The sequence below is a fragment of the Motacilla alba genome, chromosome 8 (genome assembly GCF_015832195.1).
Source record: "Motacilla alba alba isolate MOTALB_02 chromosome 8, Motacilla_alba_V1.0_pri, whole genome shotgun sequence".
Lineage (NCBI taxonomy): Eukaryota > Metazoa > Chordata > Aves > Passeriformes > Motacillidae > Motacilla > Motacilla alba.
Window position 1 is genome coordinate 8,261,935 of NC_052023.1, and position 23,854 is coordinate 8,285,788.

General features: G+C 54.5%; 2 protein-coding genes and 1 long non-coding RNA gene across 3 annotated transcripts; 1 reads left to right on the forward strand and 2 right to left on the reverse strand.

Moving 5' to 3' along the window:
• Positions 1–1,589: 1,589 nt before the first annotated feature.
• FOXD2 (forkhead box D2) lies at positions 1,590–4,846 on the reverse strand. The gene is given in 5 exon segments (XM_038144931.1): positions 1,590–2,196; positions 2,198–2,247; positions 2,250–2,844; positions 2,846–3,008; positions 3,044–4,846. Coding segments are annotated over 5 exon segments (1,338 nt in total). The 5' UTR covers positions 3,076–4,846; the 3' UTR covers positions 1,590–1,698.
• A 13,166-nt stretch (positions 4,847–18,012) lies between these two features.
• On the reverse strand, positions 18,013–19,291 carry FOXE3 (forkhead box E3). The gene has a single exon (XM_038144932.1). The coding sequence runs from the start codon at positions 19,253–19,255 to the stop codon at positions 18,095–18,097; it is 1,161 nt and encodes a 386-aa protein (XP_038000860.1). The 5' UTR covers positions 19,256–19,291; the 3' UTR covers positions 18,013–18,094.
• Positions 19,292–19,551: 260 nt separating this feature from the next.
• LOC119704146 lies at positions 19,552–23,552 on the forward strand. Its single transcript, XR_005257846.1, has 4 exons — positions 19,552–19,755; positions 20,805–21,297; positions 22,678–22,825; positions 23,273–23,552. It is a non-coding gene; the product is annotated as an uncharacterized LOC119704146 (long non-coding RNA).
• Positions 23,553–23,854: the final 302 nt, after the last annotated feature.

Consider the following 23,854-nt stretch of genomic DNA (forward strand, 5'->3'; position numbering starts at 1 on the left):
GGAGGGGAGGGGGTAAAGAAGGGAGAACCTTTTTCCCGGCCGCCACCTCCTTCCCCCTGAAAACATGCGGGGTATTTTTTGGTTTTGGTTTTGTTTGGGTTTTTTTGGTTTAGGGTTTTTTTTTTTTTGGTTTTGTTTTTTTTTTTTTTTTTTAGTTGGTTTTGTTTTGTTGTTGGTTTTGGTTTTTGCTTTTTTGTTTTGTTTTGGTTTTTGTTTGTTTGTTTGTTTGTTTTCCCCTGGGAGATACCAAAATCCAAGAAATAAAAAAATAAAATTAACAACAACAACAACAAAAAATATGACCCGGGGATCTTTTCGCTTGCCGGCCCGTGGACCTCCAGCGGGGACCGCCACCGTGGCCCGGGCGGTGTGGCAGCCCGCAGCGCTGGGCAGGGGGGCGGCGCGGAGCAGCCCCGCGCAATCTGCGCGCCCGGCCGCGGAGGGGCTGCTCAGCCCCTGCCGAACGCCCCAGGTTGGGAGCCTCTGGCTTCCCCGAGGCCCGAGCGGGGCTCTCGGCTCTCAGCGTGACAAAGGACATCGCAAAGAACGATTTGAATTGGTTTTGGTTTTTTTTTTTTTTTTTTTTTTTTTTTTAACCAGGTCACAAACATTTATTAATTTACACCAACGGTGGACAAAATTCTGTTGCCTTTTCCACATCAAATTATTCACAGATTCTCTCAATAAAATAGATATGACGGATGCACAACCAGTGAAGAGTTAACTGGACTCCGCTCATTAGCTCCCGAATAATCTATATACAAATAATTACCAATACACCAAAAAACCCACGCACGGAGGGGGTGGGAAAACGGGGATTAAAACCAAAAATAATATGGGAATTCTCCAAACTTCCTGACGGATCCGATTTTCTTTTAAACGTGCATTTGCATGTCTAATTGGGAAAAAAAAAAAAAAGAAAGAAAAAAGAAAAAAAACCCGCAGTCCTGAGTTTCACCGACTTTTCTTCTTCTTAAAAACAAAGAAACCTTAAACAGTGCCTTTTAAAACCAAACCCGAAGCTTCAAAGAAACTAAAAATAAGATCGGACCATTAAAACATTTTCTTTGAGAGCAGGGGAGAGACAGACACACATGGCAAAACCGCCCGGCACAGAGACTTGCAGGAACGAAAACCGGCTCGCTGCGACCGGGGCCGTCCGCAGCTCCGCTGGCCGCTTTCCCAGGCGATCTGGGGGACCCCCGCGGAAAACCCGCACCTCTCAAAGGAAACGTTTCCGACCCTAAGACGGCTTCGTTCTTCACATGCCCCCCCTCCGCCCCTCACAAGACGTTGCGTGTTCAACCAGCCCCGTTCCCAGCTTATGATACGGCCGCTTTATAAATAACGCTTTGGCGCTTGTAGGACCAAATCGTGTTATTCTTTCTCTCCTCCCGCCCTCCCGATTTGTTGAATTATTTTTTTTTTTCCGAGCAAAGAGAGACAAACAGATCTGGATGCCACTGAGCCTGGAAATTAAGTAAAAATAAAAAAAAAAAAAAAGAAAAAAAAAGAAAAAATAAGGAAATATTTCCTACCTTAAAACACAACAGGAGGAGATGGGGGGGGGGGGGGGAAAGGGCCACGGAGAGAGGGAAGGGGAGCAGTTTCGGAGGAGTGGGGGAGAGCTGGAAAGGGGCCGTTTGCTTCGCGACTCTCCCCCCCATCCCCCTCCCCTTCCCCAGTCCCCAGCACACTTTAAAAATGACAGCTGCTGAGGGTTGTGATTTTACTGGAAAAGTTCTGGGCCGGCTGGAGGAGCGGCTCGTGTGCCAGGCTGACCTGGGGCTGTGCCGGGGCCAAGGCGGGGCTGAGCACGGCCAGGACCTGCGCCGGGGGGCCCGCCTGGCCGGCGGGGTAGGGCGCGGCGGGCGCGACGCTGGGGTTGGTGCTGGGCGGCGGGGGCACGGCCCCCCCGATGATGTTGTCTATGGAAAAAGAGGGCCGGGAGGGGTGGTTGGTGCCGCCGCTGCCGCCGCCGCCGCCGCCGGCGGGCGAGGGGTCCGGCTTGAGGGTCTGGAGGAGGGCGGCGGGCAGGGCGGTGGGGCTCAGCTGGGGGTGGTAGAAGGACTTCCTGCAGTTCAGCTCGCCGCCCAGGAAGGAGGGCAGCCCCGAGGCGGCGGAGAAGACGGAGGCGGCGGCGGGAGGCGGCGGAGCCGGTAACGGGCAGTGCGGCGCCGGGAAGGGGAAGGCGCCCGCGGCGCCGCCGCCTCCGCCACCGGGATGGTGGTGGTGGTGGTGGGGGTAACCCTGGAGCTGCAGGCCGTAGTTGTAGCCGTAAGGTCCGTAGGCGAAGCCGGGCAGGAAGGCGGCGGGGTCGGCGGCCCCGGCCCGCAGCAGCAGCTCGGGGTGCGGCGGGTGCAGCTGCTGCTGCCGCTTGAAGCGCTTCCTCCGGCGCAGGAAGCTCCCGTTGTCGAACATGTCGGCGGACTCGGGGTCCAGCGTCCAGTAGTTGCCCTTGCCCGGGTTGCCGGGCTCCCGGGGGATCTTGACGAAGCAGTCGTTGAGGGAGAGGTTGTGGCGGATGCTGTTCTGCCAGGCGGGGAACTTCTCCCGGTAGTAGGGGAAGCGCCCGCTGATGAACTCGCAGATCTCGCTCAGCGTCAGCCGCTTCTTGGGGCTCTGCAGGATGGCCATGGTGATGAGGGCGATGTAGGAGTAAGGCGGCTTCACCAGCGGGTTCTTCCCTCCCGCGCCGCCGCCGCCGCCGCCCGCGGGCGCCTTCTCCCCGGGCGCGGCGCCGCGGGCGCAGGCCGGCTCCGAGCCGCCGGCGGGGGACAGCCGCTCCGGGGACCCCCCCCATGCGCGCCTTGGCGGCCCCGCTCCGCGGCAGCGCCAGCCCCAGCGGATCGCCGCCGTCCTCCTCGTCCTCCTCCTCCTCGTCCTCGTCCTCCTCCTCCTCCTCGCTGTACTTGCCCCCATCCTGGGGCGGGCCCACCACGTCGATATCCGCGTCCTCCACCTCGGAGAGCGGCTCTTCCTCCGGGGAGCGCTCGGACATGATCCCGGGAGCCGCCGCTAGGTGGGGGGGGGAGCCCGGCCCCAGCCGCCGCCGCCGCTGCTGCCCAAAGTCATTGTTGTGCGGCCGGGGCGGCCGGGGCCGGGCTCCCCCCCCCACCTAGCGGCGGCTCCCGGGATGGGCCCGGGGCCGTGCCGGAGGGCTGCGGCCGCCGCTGGGACTCCGCGCCCCGGCGCCGCCGCTGCGCTCCGCTCCGCGCCCCGCTCGCCGCGCCGCTGCTGGCGGGGCCGCGCTGCTGGCTGCGGGGAGGTGGCTGCGGAGGGAGGGGCGGCGGAGGGGGCGCGGGGCGGGGGCGGGGGGACGGGGGCGCCCGTGGGCTGGGCAGGGCGCTGGGGAGCGGCGATAATAAATAATGGTGATAATGATAATAAAAGGAGAGAAATTGGGGAAAAAAAAAAAAAAAGGAGGGGGGAAGGTTAAAAAAAAAAAAAGAAAAGTGGGTTTTGTGACGGCTCCTTGTCTGGTTGGGGGGAGGGAGGGGGAGGGGGAAGGGAGGGGCAGGGAAGAGGGAGGGGGGAGGGCAGAAGTGGGGAAGGCGGCTCCCCCCTCCCCACCCCTCCCGAGCTGGGACCCGGTGGAAACGCTCCCACACTGCGCCTGCTGCCAGCGCTCCCCAGGCCTTTATACGGCCGCCCCGGCATCACGTGGCGCCCGCCGCAGCCCCCACGGGGCACGACGAGGGACTGCCCGGGCCGGTCCCCGGGGAGCGTGTCCCCCGCCCGAGATGCTTTCGAGGAAAGGCGCTGCCCGCTCCCCTGGCGCTCGGATGCTCCCAGCTTGTCTGGAGCCGGCTGCTGTAGGAGGGGGGCGATCGACGCTGGATAAAGCCCCTCCCAGTCCCAAGCGCCCCGCGGTGCTGGAGGCTCTCAGACCCCATTCCTGCGCGATGCGACGGTCGCCTTCCTCGGCCCGGGGGTCCGCGGAGGGTCCGTTGTCCCCCCGAGGGCTGCCCATCCCCGAAGCTGGGGGATGAGCTGCAGAACTCCCGCAGCCTCGCCGACAGGGACCCTCACTCCGCCAGGACCGAGCCTCCGACCCCCTTGAGGGGTCCTGTGAATTTGGGGATCCCCGCTCCCCTTCTCCACGCGCTTACGTCACCGACACGTCACCGCGGCCGGAGCACCCTGCCTGGAAACCCGCCTCCTCCGAGGGCTCCCACGGAAGGGATGCTGCGCCCGGCAGGTGCGGGCCGAAGGGCGAGGAGCAGCGCTCTGCCGAGCCTCTCCCTCCGCGAGAAATAACCAAAGCGAAGGCTGTGCTTGTCCGCGGGGCGCTGGGACCGCTCCCGAGTCCTGCATCCCCGCCCGACGCGGCTGGCCCGGCCGGGTACCACTTTCCGAGGCGGCCCGGCCAGGCCCCAGGAGCCCCTCGGGAACGGCCCCGGGATCTCCCGGCTGCCGCTCTCCTGCCTCCGCTTCCCTGACGGCTGGCAGGAGGAGGTGGTGGGCAGCAGACACCCACCTTGTCGCGGGCTGCAGGCGAAGCGGGAGAATTTTCTGCTAAACAGAGGCACACAAGGTCCCCGGGAGCCAGCGCGGCGTCCCCGCGGGTGGCAGAGCCCCGCTGTCCCCCTTGCAGCTGCCCTGGCGCAGTCCGGGGAACACGTCCACGGCCGAAGCTGCCCAGCCCATGTCCCGTAGGTGGCTGTGACAGCAGGTTGTCCCTGTCTCTATCGCGGACGCTTTGAACCACGCTCGCGCCGTTGGGTTTTGGTTCGGTTTGATTTTTTTCCCTTGGAGGCTCTGTAAACACGTATCTGCTTTCCCGTGGGAGGATGCTTGGGGAGGGAGGAAGGGGATGGGTTCCTCCAAGGGGGTACCATGAGGAGATGTCCCCCCGCCAGGGCCGCGTTGGGCAGTGTGAGAATCCGCGGTGATGAATTGCCCGGCTCTGCCGTTAACAGGTGCGAGCATTTGGTGACAAAATCTCCAGCACTAATACCGGGGAGCCGGGCCAAACAGCTGCGCGGCCCCGCTTCCAAATGCCGGTCACAATTACTCAAGCCCTAACGACTCGGTGCACAGGCTCGGCGAATTCGGTGGGACCCCGAGCAGAGGGCAGGAGCGGACGCCTCCGCCCGCACATCTCCAGTGCAAGCAGCGATCTCAGAGCCGGAGCCTCTGCGCGGAGTCGGTCGCATCCTCCTTCCTCGCCGCCAGCGCGGACATCGGGAAGAATTTCTCGATCGGAGGGGAAGAGTAGAGGGGAAAACGTGCTGAGAGTTTCTCGGGAAGGTGGGAAGTCTGTCCCGCGGGTGCGTCTCAGCTCTGGGGGAGCTTTCCTGAGCTTTCACTTTTATACTTCTTCGATGTTCTTAACCTGTGTTCACAACACATACGCATATATATCTCTCTCATAAGTTTACGTGTATATATATATATATATATATATATATATATATATTCAACTATATCTATATTTATTTTCTTTCCTTTCCCGATATATTATTTTTCATATATAGAAGTAAATATAATTGTCTAACACGGAGAAATGCCTCAAAGATGCCGCATCTTTCCCACCAACATTGTTCAAACTCTCCGTTCATCAGCCCGGTGGAAAAGCGATGGGAAGAACAAATGGAAGAGAGCGGAGAGGGAAAAGACCCGAGCCGCTTTCCATTTTTATTAAGTAAAATAATAGTTATGCCTCCCCTACATAAACGAAAGTGTCATAAAAAATTCCGAAGCAGCTGCCAGAGATTTCGACCACACACACAACGGGGCGATTGAATTTCCACTTGGTGCATTTCATGGCAGCGAGAACCGCCGGGAGCTGCGCCTTGTGCCTCTGCAGGGCGGCGAAGGGGAGGGCTGGGGGAGCAGCAAAATGACGCGCTGCGAGCGGCCGGGGGCAGGGGACACCGCCCGGGGGATGCTCCGGGGCAGAAGATGCTCGGCCGCCCCCCGAGCCCCCCGCTCGCAGGGCAGCTGCCTCCCGATCGCTCCGTCTGCAGGCTGGTCCCGCACGGCTCGAAGTGAAACAGATGTGGGTGTCTGCTGCCTGCCCACCCAGCCCTGCCCCGGCCGCCGGCTCTCCCCCTGTCTGCAGAGGTGGGCAGAGCTCGGGGAGAGCCCCCGACAACGCAGAACTCGGGTGGAGTCGCTTGCTGCTATAGTTATGGTCATGGGGACCCCGATGAGGTCGAAAATGCACGGGGGAGGCGAGGAGGGTTGATGCGAGGCGCTGCTGATGGGATGCGGCCGGTGCCTTGTCTTGCTCCCGCCTGGACCTGGCTCTCGCTCAGCATCGCGCACCCCGAGCGCCGCAGCCCGAGCAGCAGCGTGTCCCGGTCAGCCGGCCCCGACACGATTCCTGCCTGTTCCGAGGCACACTGTGGTCCCCGCTTAAGTGGGGGATGATCCACAATGGAAGGAGAGTGGCTGAATCCCGCTCTCTCCGTCTCCGAACGGCTTCTGTTCGCCGAGTCTGTCTCAGCCTCGGCTTTGCCGCGCAAGATCGGCTGCAGAAACAAATCAAAACGAGAAAAAGTACCTAGACTACACCCGTCCCGAGACGATTTAGAAAAGGGAAACCCTGGACTGAAACAAACCAGATGGTGGGATCCCAGACACGGTGCACGCACACACACACACACACACGCGCACACACTCCCGGCCGTGCATCCACACACGGAGCGACGGGCGCGTTTTAATGTGCGCCGGGGTAAGAAATGATGTGGTCTCCCGAAAGAAAAACCCTATTGATCTACACGAAAAGATTGCTTTGTCATCGCCCCGCTGAGCCCGGGCATGCTAGGCTGGGAGGGAAGCATTTTTCCTTGGGCAGATTTTTAATTTTTCTGCTCTCCTCTCTGCAGTATTTCCTTACAGAAAGCCTCGCTTCCCGTTTGAACCCAACTCTGCTTCACATTTCACGTTAAATTGCGGAATCAAACGTGCGTGGGGATGAGCACCGCTAGAGTGGAGAGAGTCTCCAAAAAGTCTCAAAAGTAGGGAAAGAAAAAAAATAAAGGCCATCAACCGATCATTTTTTTTTTTTTCTCCTTTAAATTGATTTTCACTGTCTTTCCCGCCTGCCTTGATGAGGTGTTTGATTCAGGCGTGTGGGGTCGGTGTTTGATGCCCTGCTGATGGCTTCAGCAGGTGGCTCCCCACGGCCGAGGTTTTTCCCCGGGTGTCCCAGTGTCTCCGCCCGGGTCGGAGACCCTGAAAGCTGCGGGACTGGCCACAAGACCAGGCACTTTTTTTTTTGTTTTTTTGGGGTTTTTTTTGTTTGTTTTTTTTTTTCCCCTCACACAGGGAAAAACTGTTGCCTTGTCCGTCCGCCCAGAACGTTATTTGGTGGGGCGCGGTCGGAGGGCAGAACACGAAGCCCGGAGCGCCGCAGGGTGCGATCGCTGCTCCTGCCCTGGCACCGGTCGTGCCCACCCAAAGAGCATCTCCCGGCGCGGGGGTTTAGCGGGGGAAAGCCCCGGGAGGTGAAGCTCTTGGGAATTGTGGAAAGTTCAGCTCCAGCCCAGCCGACGTTGCTCCCACACCCTTCCAGACGATCTGTTGGGTTTGTGATCCATAATCGTTCTTCTTGCTTCTGCCGAGCAGCATCTAAATTCGTTTATTCTGATGAGAACCGCATCTACAAGTCCCTCAAGGCTCAGTGATGGATTTTTCTTTATTACCTCGTTATCAAGCTTGGCTGACCTCTAACTTCTCTGAAAACATGATCAAGACGGACCTGCTGCTGCCCGGGCTGCCCCAGGGGGCTCTTTTTCCACTTATGTGATTTCCTTTGATATTATTTCTCTTCTTTCCATATCCAAGGCTCAGACCTTCAGTGCTTCCTGCAGTTCAGCTCCTTTTCCAGCCCCTCACTGCCAGCTCCCAGCTGCAAAGATCAGCTTGCAGCCTGCACACCGTGAGCTCCCTGCACAGGGAGGTCAGTGGGAATGGTGGTGACAGGTAGTGAGAGATACATGAAATTCCCAGATTGAAAACCACCGGAGCCAAGTGCCAGTATCCATCCCTGCAGCGTTCAGATGTTGGACAGCTCGGGTTTGTTGACTTGACTTTTCAAATGTGGGTGTCCCAAAATCCACACCAAAAAAGGCCTGGATTTCAATGAAGGCTTTTCCCAGGAACCCTGTTTGCAGGGCTGAGTCCCCGTGAAACTTTGGAGCACAATTTTCCCTGTCTTTTCAGTTCCTCAGATGAGTGGGAAACATGATAAAAACATGTTCATTTAAGTGCTATGATCTGACTTTAGGACCTTAGTTTTGAGCTTGCAGTTCCAAAACTTTGCTTCCTGCTCTCTCTTCATAACTGATCCCATTCCATGTGGGTTTGGAGCCCACAAAGCAAGCTCATACACAGCTTAACACTCAACTGATTAACTCTGACTTGCTCTAAGCCCTTTTTTCGAACCATTCTTCATCAATCTCACTTGAAAAGAGATACACACACTTACATGACTCAGAGGAACACAGCATTTTCAAGCCATAAACCACCAGGTGCACTTTTGAGACTCACCAAAGTCACCTCTCCTGGTTGCCATAAAAAACACATTAGCCAAAGGCCAATGCATGTGGAAGGCAATTATGCTCTGGCACATGGCAATGTGTATAGAACAGCCTGGTAACTGTGCCTACCACACAAGGGAAAATATCCCTGTGAAAACAAGCCTGCTAAATCGCTTCATTCTTTCCAAAATCCCCTGAAAATAGAAGGAAGGATTTTCAGGTGTTTTTTTTTTTCGGAGGTGAGAGATATATGTGGGAGGGAATCAGATTTTCCAAAAGTGGGTGCACCAGTGCAAGAACCTGAATAAATGACCAGACCCACAAGGATTTAGAAACTCATTATGAGGTTTCTGAATCCAGATTTTCCATGTTAGCATCTGATCATGCCAAACTTGCCCAGGAAATCCCTGATGCTGAGTTTTCTGCATTCAGCAGTTCGGCAGCTCATGCCCACCTCACCCACTGAGATCACAAAAGTCCATTGCTGCCAGAAGTGCCAGCTGAGGACCTTCAACTTGGGTGCCAGAAGCAATACAGAGAGGGCCTTCAAAGGATAAAATGACAGAGAAGGTGGAAAATTACTGAGATATAGCTTGATCAGTATAAAAAGGTTTTAGCTTCTTTTTTTTTTTTTTTTTTTTTTTTTTTTTTTTTTTTTTTTTTTCATGTAGAAAAAGGTTAGGGGTAGGAGTCTTTGTGGAAGCATCCAGCAATCTCCAGCTCAGAATCAGATCCTGGTCCATCTGTATCCTTCTGAAAAATCAGCCCTGCGTGTGCATGCTGATATCTATGGAGCTGCCTCGCAAAGAGCGTCATAAATATATTTTGCCTCTTGACCTTATATAAGATTGCACAGAAATATAGCACAGGGCTCCTTTTCCCTCTTCCCAACTTGGGAAGAAGTTGAATAAACAGAGAGAAACAACTACTGCAACCTAAAGCATGGGAAGAGATGTGAGGCACCTCACACATGTAGAGAAGCAGAGGCAGAACCAAACCCTTTCATCATCTCCCCTTATTTAGTAAAGGACTGTCGGGTGGAAAACTGTTAAACTGCACCACTTTAATATTGTGGCTGAACAGGCACGGAAGGGTGAATCTCAGCTCCAGATGGGTGTGAACTTCAGTTCCTTTCTTCAAACCACTGGAAGAAATTGCTACCCTGAGCTGCACAGGGGCAAGAGAGGGGAAACCTGTCAACAGACAGATTGAAATTAATCCAGCCACTCTTGGGGGTGTTGAGGCTTCACATACACACACGACCCCACTTCTTGCACCTACTGCAGGTAAGCTGCTGCTTACTCTTGCTGGGAGGAGGAAAATGGACCACTGACATGGAAGAAGCAACACTGAGGGTGGATGAAAGAAAGGCTGATGTTTCACATCTGGCTTTATGCTACTTGGAAATTTCTGTGATTTCTTCAAGATGGATATTTAGCATCACCCAGCTGACTGGATCCCAACAGTGCTCAATATGAAATGCCTTTTCTTATTACCGTTTTCCAGGCTTTTGTACAGTCTACCTGTTGAGCATTCAAATTGTGATATAAGAGGACATAAGTTAAACGTTCCCTGAAAATACATGGCTGGGGTCCTGCGGGGGATGCAGGCTGGTGGGCTTCCCTCCAGTGCAGAGATAAGCGTGCCATCTAGAGGAAATCCCTTTCATTGCCAGCACTGGCAGCTGAAAATTATCCAATAAAGCATAATTAACCTCTGGCTTCAGAGAAAATCCTCCACCCGTGCCCTGCTGCTCTGAGCTGCTGCACAGGCACGTCGTGATGTGCTGAGGCATCGGGATGGTTTGGGAAGATCCTGAGTGTTCGAGGGACATCCCAGCCCACCCTGGCACCAGCTGCCTGACCCTTCCCCGGAGGTGTGTCAGCTGCCCAGCCCCCCCTTCCCTGCCCTGTATGGGCAAAGGAGGAAAAGGCCAGGTGGGTGCTTCCACAGCACGCGTGGGTGCCTGGGAAAGGCAGGGAGGCGGCACACAGGGCCGGATGAGGAGGCGGGATGTACCAGATGATGCCTCCAGGGGCTGCCAGCAGCGGCTGCACCCACGGTGCCGATGGCCAAGCCACGGCTGAGGCCCCAGGTGCACGAAGGGAGGCAGTGGTGGGGCCACCTCCTCCACCAGCGGCTCCCGCCGTGTGGAGCCCTCGGGGGGCTGGCAGGGGTGTGCAGAGCACAGCCAACAGTGGGGAGAGGGGCCTGGCCTCCTGTGGGGCAGATCCACACGTCCACTCATTTTTCCCAAAGAAAAATCTCCTCCACAGCTTCGTCCCCAGGCTGGACTGCTCTCGCATGCTGCTGCGGGCATGGGCACACTCGCCCAAAGCTCCAGGCATGGCTGCAGGTCTGGGACATGGGACACCCACAGGTCCTGTGCTCAGTCAGCCCACTGATCCTCACAGCATCTGCATCCCACGCCTTTCTCTTTCTCTTCCACCTCCACTACAGCACATCTGCAGTCACCAGCACAAGCCTGTTGTCCCACTAGTAAAAACAAACTCTTCCAGCCCAAAAGACAATTGAAAAACAGTGATCTAGGTTCAAGCAGAGGGACAAGTGCTACTCCCCAGCAGGCAGCTGTCTTGTAAAAATGGGAAGCCTTGCAAAACCAAAATCTTCAGAGATGGAGAAAAAGCAGGAAAGATCACACACTTTGTCTTCCAGAGCAGGCTGGATTCTTGCCTATTCTGTAGAAAAAACAGGTGCATGCTTCAGCAGGGATTATTTGGAGAGAAACTGCTATTGCATTGATTTGTTCATATTCTACAGGATTTTTAATATATATTTTCATTGCTTTTACTGAAAATTATTCTCACTTTCCACACTATCTCAGAAGCTGACCAACATGTTGCTCTCTGATGCTCTCAAGTAACGCTGAACTCCAGCAGCACTTTTTAGGTTTTATAGTGATCTTTTTCCATTTTGAAACCTCCACACCTTCTCACCCACACCTGAGGACTCTCAGGCTCCACTCATGACTTGGAGATGCTGCTCTCACCACTGCACAGTTGTTGTTCTCTCCCCCAGCTCCACGGCAGGGAGGGAAGGTGTGGATGTGTCCGTGGCTCACTGCAGGTTCCTGTCACTCACATGGAGCAAAGGGTTTCATGGCACTGCCCTGGGAGCTCGTGCACTTTATACATCTCCTATTTCCTGTCATTACTGAGAAGAGCCTAGCTGCAATAAAAATCTGGGCTCCAATCCTACAAACACTTATGCCTGAGCTTAACTCTAAGCACGTGAGCCGTCAAAGGGGACTATTCATGTGCTTAAAATTTAAGCATGTTCTTAAGCGCCTGCAGGCCTGGAGTCTGTCAGTGGAGGGATTTGTGCCTTAAGCCCATATTCTGGGTCATTATCCTTTTCATGTCTTCTCTGCCATCTCAGAAGATGCTTCAACGGGGAATTTTCAAGTTCTTCAATAAACTTTGTCTTCCAGAGCAGGCTGGATTCTTGCCTATTCTATGGGGCATTCTCCTCTGTTGCCTCCCCTCCCCCTGTGAGCGATAATCCTGTGCTATTTCATGCTTGGCCAGACAATTAAGCCCTCTTGCTGCTTGGCTCTGTCTTTGTTATGTATAATTGTTCCAAATAATTAGCCACTATTGCACGCCATTCTGAAACTACTTTGTATTGCAATTATACTTAGAGGGTGAGCATCAGCTGGGGAGAATCCAAGCAGCAGACAGCCTGGAAAGAAAGGGCTTGGAGCCGGGGGAGGATGGATACGTGCTTAAACCAACACTGTGGAAAACCTAACAATAAGTAAGCAGGCAGGAGCAAATGCGGCTTGGAGAGGGTGTGCGGCCGGTGGGCTCCGGGCAGGAGAGCTGGGGGTGGGCCACAGGGCCGGGCCTGGCTGTCACCTGGCTGCCACCTCGTGGGTGCTGCCCACAGTGCAGCAGGCAAAACCACACCCCGCTCCCATCACTTCCACGGCGACCTGAAGGGAGCATCCTGACCGAGTGGCCGCTTTAGCCACCTCTAGGGAACACGAAGATCTGCTGGGATGCCTTTGGGGTCTGGCAAGAAAATGCCCCCCCTAATTGTGTCTTTGGGATGGCAAAACTTGTGATTTTTTGAGGGTGAAGGCTCTGGACGATGAGATTGGTTTGGCAGCCTCCTGTTTTCCCGTGGGTAAACCCATTTCTGTTACGGAGGAGCGCTGGATGGGATGCTCTCAGGAGGGAGTTACAGCTCCATATAAGCATCTTGCTGAAACTGAAAATAATGAGGCACAGCAGAGTCCCCTTCGCTTTACTCAGACTCCTGTCTTTCAAGCAGAGAACATCTGAAAAGGGTTCAACAGAGACCTGGGTTGGCCTGATCTGCACAGGTGAACTAATTCCTCTGCTCTGAGGAAAACCCATGTCCTGCTCTGACTGAAAAGCCGGGGAGGTCAGTGAGCTTGGACAATTTTGTGCTTTTTGAGGTCCCTTTGCTCCAGCCAGATTAGATCACTTGAAACCTCCTGAAAATGGGTCTACAGATTTGATTTGGTTTCCAACACCTGATTAGCAGGAGAGATTTAAAACCAAGATGAGATGACTGGTGCAGATGGAAAGCTCCCAAAATGTCTGAGACCATCGGGCCCATTCTCTGCAGAGGTCACACCCTGAAGCCTTTGGCTCAGCAGTGCTGATGCAAATGGAAAATTAAGTTTTCCCAGGGGTGTGCGTGGCTCGGGTGCACCTTTTCTCCATGCAACACCCTGAGCTGCCACAAGCCAGAGCTGCTTGCTGGTGCTGGCATGGCACCGTTGATTCATCACATTCATAAACCCAACTGCTGCAGTGGAACCACTTCAGCAACCACAGTACAAAGGCTGTGAAATGACTTCCCCCCGGGTCTCTCCCAAGAGCTTGCAGGTGTTGTGCTGCCAATGCCCAGGCTCTGCTGCTTTGCCTGGCACTTTGGGTGCTGTTAAGAGCCAGGCCAGCCCCTGGCTCTGCCATTCAACCATCGTGCGGCGCATTTCAAACACAGCCAGGCTGCCAATGAGACTGGCTGCTGCAGAGGAGTGATCTGTCATCACCAACCCCTCCCCTTCCATCAAGGACGCACATTCTCGCTGTGCCTCCACTCCTTTCCCTATTTTCGCTCTAGGGAGGAGAGCTGCTGCAGGGAACAGCCAACACAGCCCCATCCTGTATCCTGCGCCCAGCGATGGCTTAGGAAAAGGGTAAAAGAAGGTATAGCCAGAGAAACCCTTTCCCTTTGAAACCTCCCCAAGTGATCAACCGGTGTTTTAAGCCCGGAGGTCGTGTCCAGCCCGCCGTGTTTCACAACGACCCTCCCCGAACAAACTCCCCAGTGCATCCCACCGCCCCCCAAAACTCCCGATCTCCTGATCCCCGGCAGCCGTGAACCGCACCTCAAAGGCCGGGATGCTGCTGGAACGTGCCGAGCGACCCCCCGGGAGCCGGGAGCGGCTTCCCAGGGCTTTCCGCTGGAGGTCAGTGTTGGCCTGAGCACGCTGGCTGTCACTCCGGGCCGTGTCACCCTGCCGCCCCCGCCGCGGCCCTACAGCCCTGCAGCGAAGCGGCGGAGGGCAGCGCGGCGTTGTTCTTGCCCTGTGTAAACACAGCGGCTCCATCACCCGCTCCTGTCCTTGTAGGAACTTCCCGAATGTAAAGGATATAAACATGGCAGAGCAGAAGTGGTGGCCGACCCCCGGCGCACCGAGATGCAGCTCGGAGCTTGGGCAGTGCTGACTCCCAGGTACTGATTCGTTCAAATCTCATTATTACCTGGCAAAGCCAACCTCAGCTGGTCCCACTGCCCATCTCCCCATCACTGCCTGACTTTACCAAACTCAGTCTTGACCTCCGAGGAACACCACTGAATGTCTTCGAGCTGTGTATTTGCAAAGGGCAAAGAATTGCATAGAGTAACAGCAAGTTATGGTGTAACATTTCCAGCACTGAGACTGTCAGTGAACAGCTGGCAGCATCCAGAAAAAACCTAACACTGCCAGAGGGACCGGTAAGTTCTTCAGGAAAAGTGTTTCAACTCAAATTCCAGCTAGTGCTGTGTTTGTTTGTAACAGGGTGGAAAACACTATTTGTAGCTTGGGAATATAATCTGGAAAGAGCATTTCTTGCTGCTTGTTTGAACCTGTTGGGAGCAGCAGGAAGGTGGTACAAGCATGAAGCGTGCAGAATGCTGTTGTGCACAGACAGACACGGCAGCTCAGTGGGTCCTCCCTGCATAGCCAGAGTTTCCCAGGGAAAAACAAACATATTTTCAAAGTGGCAGCTCATTTTGGCTGTGTGTTTCTGAACCTGCAGCCTGGGTTATCTGAAATCAGCCTGATTTGCAAGGAGTTGTTCCCTGAGAAGTCAAAGAAGAGACCTGAGATCACCACTAAATCTCTTTGGTCCTCGGGATCGATTCCACCTCCCCCATCAGCATCTCACAGGCTCAGGACAGGGCTCTCCCCACCACAGGGAAGTCCAGAGTACCTCTTGCCATCACCCTGAGGTATGACATTCTTTCCACAATCTCAGAAAGCACAGAAAGGGTTTTTTTTGGTGAAAAAACCAAAAAAACCTCTGTCTTTTGAGTGAGCTTGAGATTGTTACAACTGTCATTACATAATATTCCCTTAACTCCCTAAATAAAGAGGGGAGGATTTCCAAGGAGACTTGATTTCACAACCGAAATCTGAGTGATAATTACTCCTGTTTCATTCAAATCCTTCTTATTCACTAAACAGGGACATCGAAGAGACACTAAAACAGATGAAGAGCTCAGGTATAAACTTTACAAAGCTTAAAACTACTCTGTCCCAGCAAGGCTCATGCTTTACATGACACCTTAATCCTACTCATTTGCTAGATTCACCCTAACTGTAAACAAAGCTTTGAAATGGAAGCTTAAAAGCCTCGTTGGGATACATTAACTTAACCAAGCAGACACTCTTAAGGCATTAGTTTAATGACAATCACAATACAAGTTGCTAGAGTTTTGTGCATGTGAGGATTAATATCTACAGGAAAAAGAAGAAAAGGGGTTTGTTCCCCCTGCTTTCCAGCCGTTTGGCAGTGTAAGGCCCGCGGTGAGGGTGGTTTCTTGGTGCTTGCAGGGGGCTCTGGGCTGTCTGGCAGACAGGGATATACCAGGGGAGATGTGCAACCCAGTGCTGCCCACCAGGGGCTGTCCCAGCACACCAGGATGGGGCCATCTGCTGTCTCCAAGCCCGGTTTTTGGGGAGTCAGTCACTGTGGGGACACCTTGGCTGAAGAGAGCCCCTCTTGCACAGGCACAGGGGTGGGGCGGATCTCTTGCAGACACATCCCTGAATCTGGAGCTGGATGCCACTGTCCAGACAGCCCCATAGCAGGAGGGCACAGGCAGCTGGGGACAGGAGCAAGTCACAGCCCAGCCTCCCTTCCCTCATGGCTCCACCAGCACCTGAGTTGACACTCAGAGACAGCAGGAACTTGGAAAGCCCTTTCCAACACCAGCTCCCTGCTGCTGCGCGTCTCCAAGGTGACTGGGGGTGAGCCAGCTCAGCTTGGTCTGAGTTGTCACAGCTTGGCCAGCTCTTCCCAGGGCATCCCACCCAGGCAGAACCACAGCATCTCCTGCCCACCCCGTACAGCCAATATTGGTTTTATTTCAGGTCAGTAGCTGTTCTCCCCTGCCTCAGCAGCCCTCATGCTCAGGGTGCAAACCCAGTGGAGTCACGGCCCCGTCAGCCGCCAGACCCAGTGCTTCTGGCACATGTCTGGCTCCGACACCCGGGGCACTTAGGCAAGATTTCAAAAGTTCTTTTGTTAGCAAAACATTGCAGGATCGGGCCCTGGGAATGAATGTGAGCTATGACAAATGTCCTTTCTGCTGACTGTCCTTGCAAGTGATTATTTCAGCACCCCCCTACGTGACCTCTGCAGACAATATGTCACGGGCAGGCATGGCACGTTACAAATTTCCATCAGACAGAAGATGTCTGCCCATAGATACTGTGGAGAGAGAGCCAAGGTATTTCAAGGGCTAAGTTCTTTCCCAATGCCCTTTCTGAGGAGGGTTATTGCCGGGGAAAAGCACAGAAGCTGCTGCTGGGACCAGGGTGAAAGCTGAAAGGGTAAAGCAGGATGGGCCAGAGAGGAGACTCAGCACTCAGCAACTCAGCTGATGATGGCAAACCAGTTTTTAGAGACAGATGGAGGCCAAATTTTAAGGAAACCAATAAGAAAAAAGCATTTTCTCTCCTCCACTCTCATACTAAGCCCAGTCTCTGTTTCTGTGAAGCACATAGAATGAAAGAATGAAAAGCCACAAGGTCCCAAGCTGTGGACAAAAGCTATTTCCATGGGTACCTGCCAGCACACCAGCTTTTGATCATGCCCAGCAGCTGGGGAATGAGATGCTGTTTTACACCAAAGATCAGATGGTTTCCAACTCCTTAGAGAGAAGAATGCCATAGGGACTACAGAAAACTGCATTGCTTCAGAAGACACCTTTGAAAAAAAGGAGAGAAATCCTAGCTTGGCACTTTTACCCAAAGGATGCCTACATTTTTAAAAAATGTAAATCTGGGGATGGGGAGTTCTCCTTTCAAACCTGGTCAGGTGGTCTGGCTGGGAGTCCTGCAAATAAATAGCAGCAGTCTAGCCAGTGAACAGGTTAGAGTTTTAATTGATTTTGTTGCTGGGAAGAAAAACTGTGATCTCCTAATTTGATGGGCTAAATCAGAATTCCACCTGCAAGGGATTCCTTGGAGGGAAGACACATTCTCTTTAAGCAAAGGGAAACTATCAAGTCAAGTAAGAGCTGCGTGGGCAAGTCTTGTAGGAATTACCATCGGGTTTTAAGAAAATCATAATAAGAGAGAGAGCTTTAAGAAGTGTCACTAAAAATGTAAGATGTGGCAGTGTCACAACAGCAGCACGAATCCATCTCCCACCAGTTACAAAACTATAATTTCCTCTTGCCAAGATCCGTCCAGAGCCAGAGGAACAGCAGCACTGGTCATGTTGGAAGAAAAAGCTTTATTTTAAAAAAGTCCTTTCTAACAATAAAAGTAATTTTTAAAAATAGTAAAAAGAAGTAGTCAAGTTGGGGTTTCTTTTCCTACAGGGAAAGGAAATTATAAACATCTTAAATATTCATTTAAAATCCAGTGAACTTGTTTAGTGGTTTGGGGGCTTTTTTGATAACTTCCATTCCAGTTACACGGGAGGCACTCAGGGAAGAGAGGAAAAAGCCCGTTTGAGAGAGAGTTCCTGCATGTTACACCATGCACCCACCTCCTGAGTGCGCTCCAGCTGGCCCTGCGGGTGCCCCGGGGCGCGCTGCTGCAGGTGGCATCCCCGGGGCCAGGCTGGGCGCAAGGACAAGCGTGGGAAGCCCTGCCTGGCAGAGCCATAGAACATCTTTTCCGGGAAGGAACGGAGCAGATAAACAGACACCACCTTGCCTCCGCTTCAGAATAAGCTGAGAGAGAGAGAGAGGAATTGAGTCCTCCCACACGTGTGTGTCCGCACACGGCCGGGAGCCCGCGACCCCCGCAGGAGGGAGAAGTCCGCTTGTGCGGAGCCGCTCGTGGGAGCCTGGGCATGTCCGGCCCAGCGCCCTCGGCCCCATCACATGTACCGCTCCAGGCCGGCGGGGAAGTTGGGCTGCCGCATGTAGGTGTTGCTGGAGCCGAACTGGCCGAGGGGAGAGGCGGAGAGCCCCAGGAGCTGCTCGCCGTGCTCGGCGCAGGCCGGGGGCCGCATGGCCGGCAGGGCCAGTCTGTTGGGAGCCGCGTAGAGCTGCGGGCTGCCGGGCGAGTAGCTGCCCTGAGCCACGGGCAGGTGCGGGGGCGAGGCGGCATAGGGGTACGCCAGGGAGTTGGGGCCGCCCCGGCCCAACAAGCCGGGGCTGACGGGCTGTGCCTGGAAGCAGGGGGGCTCGGAGCTGCCGGCAGAGCAGGCAGGAGCCAGCTCGGCTCCGGGCAAGCCCAGCGATGGGTGGCCCAGCTCGGAGGGCGGTGAGGGCTGCAGGGCCTGCTGCCCGCTGATGAGGCTGTCGATGCTGAACATCCTGGGATGCTGCGCCGGCGGTGCCGCCCCGGCTGCGTAGGGGTGGAAGACGCTGCCGGAGAGCTGGGGGCCGTAGCCGGGCGAGCAGAGGGCATTGGGGTAGGGCGCTGTGGGTGCCGTGGGGCGGCCGGCGGGCGGGGGCGTGAAGGCGCTGGAGTTCTGCATGTAGCCGGGGTAGGTGGTGATGTCGGTGCGTTTGAAGCGCTTCCTCCGGCGCAGGAAGCTCCCGTTGTCGAACATGTCCTCTGCGGCCGGATCCAGTGTCCAGTAGTTGCCCTTGCCGGGATGTCCGGGCTCCCGGGGGATCTTGACGAAGCAGTCGTTGAGGGTGAGGTTGTGGCGGATGCTGTTCTGCCACTTCTTTGGGTTCTCCCGGTAGAAGGGGAAACGCTCGGTGATGAACTTGTAGATGCCCCCCAAGGTGAGCTTCCTCTCGGCGGCGTTGGCGATGGCCATGGCGATGAGGGCGATGTAGGAGTACGGGGGCTTGCCCCGCTGCACCGGCCGCTTCCTCCGGCGGCCCCCGGCGGGGGGCGGCGGCTCCTCGGGCGGCGGCGGCGGGGCCGGGCTGCTCCCGGCGCCCCGCGGCTCCGGCTTCACCGGCGGCGCCTGCGGAGACCCCCGCGGCGGCCCGGGGGAGCCGGGGCTGGCCGCGGCCGCGGGGCTGGGCGCCGGCAGCGTGCACATGCCTCGTAGGCAGGGGAAGCCGGCCGCGTTCATATACGGCCCTCGCCTTCCTCCTCCTCGGAGGATGGGGGGGAGCGGCGGGAGAATGAGCCCCCCCGAGGGGAGGGGAAGGGGAGAGGGAGGGGAAGGGGAGGGGGACAGGCTCGGCGGCAGCTCCCTGCGATGGGGAGGTCGGTCCCGAGCCGCTTGGCAATATATAGGGCGGTCGCCCCCCCGAGGGGCGTGCGGTGCCGGCCCGCCCGGCCCCTCTCCCCCGGCGGGAGGAGGAGGCCCCCGGGGAGGGGTCCCGACTCCCAGGACTAAATCCCCCAGCCTCTCCTAGGGTTCCTTCCATAGCCATGCCCCCGAGCGGTCCCTCCCCCGGGGGTCCCGGGGCCAGCGCTGCGGCCGCCTCTCGTCCCGGCCCTTCTCCGCGGCGCTTCGTTGTGCTCGGAACCGGTGCTTCCTCCCAGGAGAAAAACCAAACAAAACGAGTCCCGACGGCCAGCCCGGGGCGACTTTGGTGCCGCTGCCAGCCCCCAGCAGCAGAGCAGGTAACCTTCCTCCGCAACCCCTCCTGCGCTTGGATTTCGTTGTCTTTTTCTCCCGTGAAAAGCGCTCGGAGGTGGCCCCAACTCAGCGCCGGCAAGAGCCAGCGGCTCTCTCCAAAACCAAGACCGTCGGTTTAGTTACTTTGCATCTTGGTGAGACCTCCTAGGTAAGAAAATCCTGGGAAAAGATTTTTTATTTTCCCCAGAAGAAAGGTAAATGGTCCACAGAGCTCAGGGCTGCCCAGAGTGTGGGCGAAGGACGAGGGACAGGGACGGCACTTGGGAGACGGACAGGGAAAATGGGGGTCTCTTTATCACTGCAGAGAGTATGAAGGTGAAGGAAGACACCAGTTTCAGAATTCCCTACTGGAATTTTGGAACCTACTGGGTTTCAGGAGCACCTCTTCAGTTCTCCGGAGCGACTTGGTCGGGCAGAACTGCAGCCTCTCGTCCTCGGCGTATGCCGCTACCAGGGCTGAGGGGCTGCTGGCTGCTTGAGCAGCACCAAAAACCCTGAGAGCTTCCACACTGTGCTCACCCATTGCTCCTGAGAGTCATCTCTAAGCCAAATGCCTGCCCAAGGAGCCCCTGGCCCAGAGCAGGGAGGGAAGCCACTGCTTAAGGGTGGGCTGGAGAAGCCAGGGGGAACTTTTATAACCAGCTCCCAGCTTTAGGCATGGCCATGTGCCCATGTCCTGGGGACAGAGATGGAAAAGTACCACGAATGCAGTGGCAGATCCCTTCCTATGTCCCACTGGAGTTGAAATCTTCAACTTTGCAACTTGTGTGAAAGTATTTCCAAGAGCAGAGAACAATGAAAGGCTTTTTCTGCAGAGGCAAGCAGGTGAGCTTGACTGGGTCCTGTCATCCTCCCACCTTCCTTTTTTGAACTAAAAATCCATCCAGCCTTTTGGAGAAGAGTCTTCAGCCCTTTTCTTTAAGCATTTGCTAGTGGTTTTGAATTCACCATCCAGGTTATCTCCCACCATTGCTCATTCCCCTTCTTGTGCCTGCATGTCTGTGGTTTTGTTTGTGCTTTATTTTTCCTGCAGATATTTGTGGCTCTTCTTCCACTCTCCAGGGCTCAGGCAAGGAATCGTGGGTCCAGTCCTGATCTGACATGGACCAGTGCTGTCTCAGTTAACTGACTCGGTTTCCACGCTGCCAAATGAGGATAATGGGAATATTGGTGCTGGCTGAAGGACAGAGAGCAAGTGAAAAAGGGTGAAGGGTGCCTTTCTCCAGACACAGATCTTCAGGGAGGAAAGCAAATGAAAGGCACAGCTGGGACTATTCATTCACCTTGTGAGAGCCAAGGGAGAAAGAATGGAAAATTCGTATTTCTCCTGAAGAACACGTTTAAATCAAGCAAGTATCTGAATGGAGGTGGCTCATTTCAGCCAGAGGATCTGACTTTTCCACTTGCTGGGGAGGGCAGCAGGACGGATATCCAAGAAGGGAGTTGCTAAAGATCACTCCAGACTGCACAAAGAAAGTTACCCACTTGGGGGAGATGGAAACCTTCAGCTTTGCCAACATTAGCTGGTGAGATTTTCATGTTGGTGCAAGGATTTTAATGTATTCTGATCAGGCAAGAATGGGTTTGGGAAGGAAAAGGGTTATGGAGTGCAAAAGAGGAACAGCTTTTCTCAGTCGTATCAAACAGCCCTTATTTACCACTCACTATTTCCCACTTGTTTGTTTAGGAGTTTTTGTTTGTTTTTGTGGGGTTTTTTGTTTGTTTTGGGGCTTGTTTTGTTTTGCTTTTATTCTTAACAACTGGAAATTAGTTGAAAACGAAAACCCACCAGTATGGCTGGATCAGGAGCTGCCTACACCTGAGATCAGATCCAGCAGAGGAAGGGACATCTCATTTGCACAGTTGGCTATGAAGACCCAGCTGCTTTAAGTGTTTATAGTCCCAGGCCCTGATGTCATGTCATTTTACACACAGAGGGAGAAGCCCTGGCCCCGTCTGGGGCTGTGGGCTGGCTCAGACTCCAGCTGGTGAGTAGTTACTTTAAAGCTGATGGGACCATTCAAACAGCTCTCAACGTCAGTTTGTTAAGACCCAGATGTCAAAATATCTTTGACAGACGGATAAAACAGCAGGACAGAGGTGGGCAGGAACACACAGGCAGGAAGCTGTGTTTTACCATGGAATAAGGAAGGCCAGAACACACAGACTTTGATTCCCGTGTATGCTTTCTCACTCAGGGTGCTTTTTGACCCAGATCAATTATTAAAAAGTGGAAGACAATAATAAAAGTGGCTACCAAACAAACGTGATCTGGAACTCTCTTTAAAATGAGGTGATGAGAAGGGAATAAATCACATTTACTAAGCGAATGTAAGTTTTGCCAGCATCTGCTGCCTTCTGCATCAGTTCATCCTGAATACACAGAGAGATTGCAACCTCCAGCTCCTGAACTGTTTTGCTGTGGAGCTGCAGCCTTCTCTAGAAATGTTGTACACACAAATCGCTTTGTAGCACAGGTGAACTTGCTTCACTGCAGAGGAATGGGGCTGTGCACTCTCAGCCAGATTCTGGTTTAAGCCCCCCATGCACCCAGGCCACATATCCAAGCGACACTTGGCAATCATGTGGGTTAGGAAAATGTGTGTTTTTCTCCCCCAAAACAAAACAATCTTCTGCTAAACCACAGGCAGTGTGGGAGTACCTGGGTGAAAGCTTTATGATCTTTAATGTAGCCATGCTGAGAGACCAGTGGCTTTGTCCTGTCCTGAGTAAAACAGTTGCCGGATGTCTGCACAGGGCACAGATGCATTTGGATCATCCCTATTTCCAGGGCCCTCCAATTACCTGTGAACCAGCCATCTGGTTCTCAGTCCTCCTGGGATGTGCAGGGAAAAAGAGGGAGTGGGAGCCCTGACAGCAAGGACTTCTCTGCTTTCTCTCCCTAGAAATCCCACAGTGAGCAGCCCAAGGCACGCTCCAGCCTCAGAGCCTGCAGTGGCCCCTAGGGGATGCTTCGATGACACAAAACCTGCTGATGGTGCTCTTAGGATGGCCCCGAATTACCCCATCACTTACCAACAACCAAATGTTCAGGTACTTCCCTGGCTGAAAGCTGGAGGGGCAGCACTACCCTGACATAACCCTCAAGCCTATTCCCACCCCCTACAGATCCATGCCTGAATCCACCCATGCTCCAAATTCCCAGATGGAGACCCTTGAAAGAGTCTTGGGACAGCCTCCCCCCACAGGTACTCAGTGCAGGGGGAAGGCTTTGCCACCAGCAGCGGAATCACATCCCCACAGAATCAGGGAATGGGTCAGGCTGGAAGGGACCACTGTGGTCATCTGGTCCCAGCTCCCTGCCCAAGCAGAATCATCCCAGACAGTTCTTGAATCTCTCCAGTGAGGGAGACTCCACACCCTCTCTGGGCACCCTGTTCTGGTGCCCCAACACTCACACAGTGAAGAAGTTCTTCCTCATTTTCAGGTGGAATTCCCTGTGCATCGTTTTCTGCCCATTGCCTCTTGTCCTGTTTCTAGGCAGCACCAAGAAGAGCCACGTAAGGAGCTCAGAACTTTTGCATGAGGTGATGAGAGCTCTGGATTGTGTGAGAAATCCTCCCCTCCTGGGACACTTCCCTCATGGGCTGCCACTCTCAGGGGAGGAACCTCTGATGGAAGAGAGCAAACAGCAGACCTGGAGGGCTCACTGTGTGGCTTGTGACCACAGCACACATCCAGGAGTGGGGCCAGCATGCTGCTCAGGAGCAGCAGCCACGCAAAAACCAGCCCAGGACACCAGGCCATCGCTGGGGTCAAAGGACTCACAAAATAAACACCTTTCCTGAGCTATTCCATTTTTTTCAAGATGCAGGAAACTGATAACCAAAGCAAATAAATTCTTCCTGAGAACTAACTCTTTGAGTCACTTATGTATGTGTGGGCAACTGTGCAATAAGGTCCAGACAAAATAATTTCTTCCCAAAATGTATAGGTGAAAGCATGTACAAAAACCGTGGAACAGCAGGGGAAAACTCTAGATAAAGAAACTTTTGAAGTATTCTACACCTTTTTGGGCAAGTTTTGGGTTTTCCCCACTACAACCAGTCCAGGCTTTTTTGC

Bases quoted from the DNA above. Each gene is read 5' to 3' on its own strand.
- FOXE3 (XM_038144932.1), bottom strand. From the start codon at position 19,255: ATGAACGCGGCCGGCTTCCCCTGCCTACGAGGCATGTGCACGCTGCCG.